General features: G+C 35.7%; 1 protein-coding gene across 1 annotated transcript; it reads right to left on the bottom strand.

Annotated features, from left to right (window-relative positions):
- Positions 1–497: 497 nt before the first annotated feature.
- On the bottom strand, positions 498–2,592 carry LOC117410616 (left-right determination factor 2-like). Its single transcript, XM_034921737.2, has 4 exons — positions 2,162–2,592; positions 1,606–1,849; positions 1,188–1,427; positions 498–1,071 (listed from the first exon to the last, which is right to left on the bottom strand). The coding sequence occupies exons 1-4, from the start codon at positions 2,424–2,426 to the stop codon at positions 732–734; spliced, it is 1,089 nt and encodes a 362-aa protein (XP_034777628.1). The 5' UTR covers positions 2,427–2,592; the 3' UTR covers positions 498–731.
- Positions 2,593–2,879: the final 287 nt, after the last annotated feature.

The following is a 2,879-nucleotide window of genomic DNA, read 5'->3' as shown; positions in this document are numbered from 1 at the left end:
TGTATTCAACACATTTAACTTATAGTTGTTGTTTATTTTTTATTTAATATACATTGTGGCAGACATTTATTTTCCAGTCACAAGACCATCAGAAGAGCTGGATGCCTCATGTTGCTTTGTAATGTCTGCTTTTCCATTTTAACATAAAACTGTATGCACACTTGTACATATTTAAGTGTATTGTTGTTTAGGGATGTAGGAACCCAATGAATAATGAATTTACCTAAAACTCATGGCCTGCATTTTAAAACATTCTGACATTTTTGTTTCGTGGTGCAAATACTGGAATAAAACAAAATAAAAATACAGTCCAGGGAAGTTTAAAAAAAACACATAAACAACCCAATAACCTCAGTCTATACTACAGATAATTAACTCAACAAAACACCAAATCATTTAATGTAAATTATTTTATTAGTCATTCTAATGGTTTACTAATATTAGACAATATACAACATAGGAAAATATGAATACAACCCAAAAATATATCTCTGCATCTTTTCTTGCGAAAACCATCTTTCCACAAAGCAAGAGGGGGTCATATTGAATGCAAAAATATACAATTTTAAGTTACAATATATACATTTAAGTGCTTATAAAAGTGTGGTTTGTGAATGAATAACATACAAAAAATATGCAAACAAACACAAAAAACAAAAGATGTTTTAACAAATTGTAAGATGAAGTACTAAGGCTTTCATTGCTGTTTTTGCATGTAGTCATATCAGTTTTCAAACAACTGATATGTTGTCCATTGTACAGCCACACTTTTCGACGATCATATTAGGGAATTCTGCTACTTCAATTTCGGTGTATTCTCCTTTTTTCACCAGGTACATCATGGGCAGCGGGGTGCTTTCAACAACAGCACAAGTCCGTTCTCCATAGCCATAGTGACGAAGTGGATTCTTTGGCTGTTTGCATCCTCCTGCGCAGCGGAATGCCTGGTAACCAGCTGGCTCGATGATCCAATATTGAGTCCAGGTGAGCTCCCTGAAGTTAATAAAATATTCCTCCCTGCAGCAGACGTTGTTTTTCTTTGCAGTGCTTTCTTCACAGTCGCCACGAGAACTAAAAGAAAATAAAGAACATAAATTAGTTTTTTTAATGTCATTTTAATTATACAAACAAAAACATATATTGCACGTAAGATGCTGCCTCCAGACCATAGGGAAAATGACACTTACCCGAACTCTTCAAGATTCAAAGTGTAGAGGACCAATTCAGGTTTCCCCAAAGTTCTGTCTGACGGGCCTTGAGATGTGAATCGTACACATTTGGCCATCTCAGCAGCATAACTTCCGGGCCGCTCTCCTTCAATCCAGATCTCTAAGTACATGGGGGCCTGTCTGTTGGTTTTAAGCCAGTATTGGACACCTTGTGTTACATCAAAGCTTTTCCAGCCAGTTTCATGAATGGGCACCAACCTGTCATAAAAAGAAAAAAACACTGTTAAAATATGCAAAGATGTAATTTGATTATGAATTGTTATTGTTATTAATATTTCAGAATACCAACGTAAGCAATTAACCGTTATAATATATATATATATATATATATATATATATATATATATATATATATTTTTTTTTTTTTTTTCTTTACCTAGAGTCCACCAATGAAGTTCTATTGGATCCATCTGCCAGAATGTCAACCCAGTAGACACTGACTCTAGCATTATTGACAGGCCTGTGGCTCCTTTTGTCAGACAAAGGCAGCTTTTGGGGTGCCTTCTTGAACAGTTTGAGTTCTGCCATTGTGACTTCACTGTTTTCTGGGATTCTGGCTTGCATATCAAAAACCATTCTCTGCCGGGTGGTGTCTGAATACAGAATTTCTCCAGATATATCTAAAAAAAGGACAGATGAAAAAAAACAAGGTTATTAAAAACTATTTCTGTATCCTAAAATAAACAAATTATTCCCAAGTGAACATATTTAAGACAGACTTAGACTTAAACAATCAGATTTTTGTTTATTTATTGGACACAAATGTCAGTTACTCTTTATTGTGTGGTGAGTAACTTGACTGCTGCAAATAGGTATTCAACATCCTAAGCTAATACACATTTCTTCTTCTGCTAGCCAAACTAATGCTTTACATTGTACAGTACAGGATTTCAAGTTTATCTATATTATATACATTATAGAAGTGACCATACCTGCATTTCCCGGGATTCCTCTTAAGATCCCAGCCAGACTAGGCAGGGATCTCCTCTTCCTTGCATTGTGAAGGTTGAGCATAGACATGTACTTGTTCTTGATGTGTGCAGGGATGACCAAATTCTCCAAGTCCCTCTTCTGGATTTTGGGCACCTCATTAAGCCCCAACTTTTTTAGCATGGCATCTTTCATATCTTCATGAGTAAATCCTTCCACCAGGACTACTAGCATGGCACAGAGCACCCATGTAGTAAAGTTGCCCATCTTAATATAATACCTTCTTAATGGTTAAGTTGCCTCAGCTGTTGGAGAGCAGGATCAGTTCTAGTTCAGTTCACTGCTTGCAGAGAATGCCTAAAGTGTGGTTGCACTGGCCTTTTATACAGTGGTCAGCAGTTACATCCCTCCATAGACTAAGCTGTTCACACATGATGAGGGGGAGGCGACTGACTTCATAGTCAAGGGCTGGACTGCAAAATCACACTGAATTCAGAATATAAAGACAAATTTACACTTCTTAATCTGCCTAAAAAATGAAGATACATCTTTACCTGAAATACTAACATATATTTCGTTTTAGTGATTTCTTAATAATTTCAGATTATTTTGTTGCTGTAAAAACCATGTAAACAAGCAGCTTAACAGTTTAAAGTCAATTAATTAACCATTCATCCTTTTATCAGTATTTTTAAGGAGAAATCAACGCCTGCACAACTT

This window comes from Acipenser ruthenus, chromosome 6 (assembly GCF_902713425.1).
Source record: "Acipenser ruthenus chromosome 6, fAciRut3.2 maternal haplotype, whole genome shotgun sequence".
In the NCBI taxonomy this organism is placed as follows: Eukaryota; Metazoa; Chordata; class Actinopteri; order Acipenseriformes; family Acipenseridae; genus Acipenser; species Acipenser ruthenus.
The sequence above is the reverse complement of the archived record's forward strand: the minus strand, read 5'-3'. Positions and strand labels throughout refer to the sequence as shown.

Coding starts and splice junctions, on each gene's coding strand:
- LOC117410616 (XM_034921737.2), bottom strand. CDS start 2,426: ATGGGCAACTTTACTACATGGGTGCTCTGTGCCATGCTAGTAGTCCTG. Junction 1,428..1,605: donor ACTTCATTGGTGGACTCTAG/GTAAAGAAAAAA, acceptor TTTTTATGACAG/GTTGGTGCCCATTCATGAAA. Junction 1,072..1,187: donor TTGAATCTTGAAGAGTTCGG/GTAAGTGTCATT, acceptor ATTTTCTTTTAG/TTCTCGTGGCGACTGTGAAG.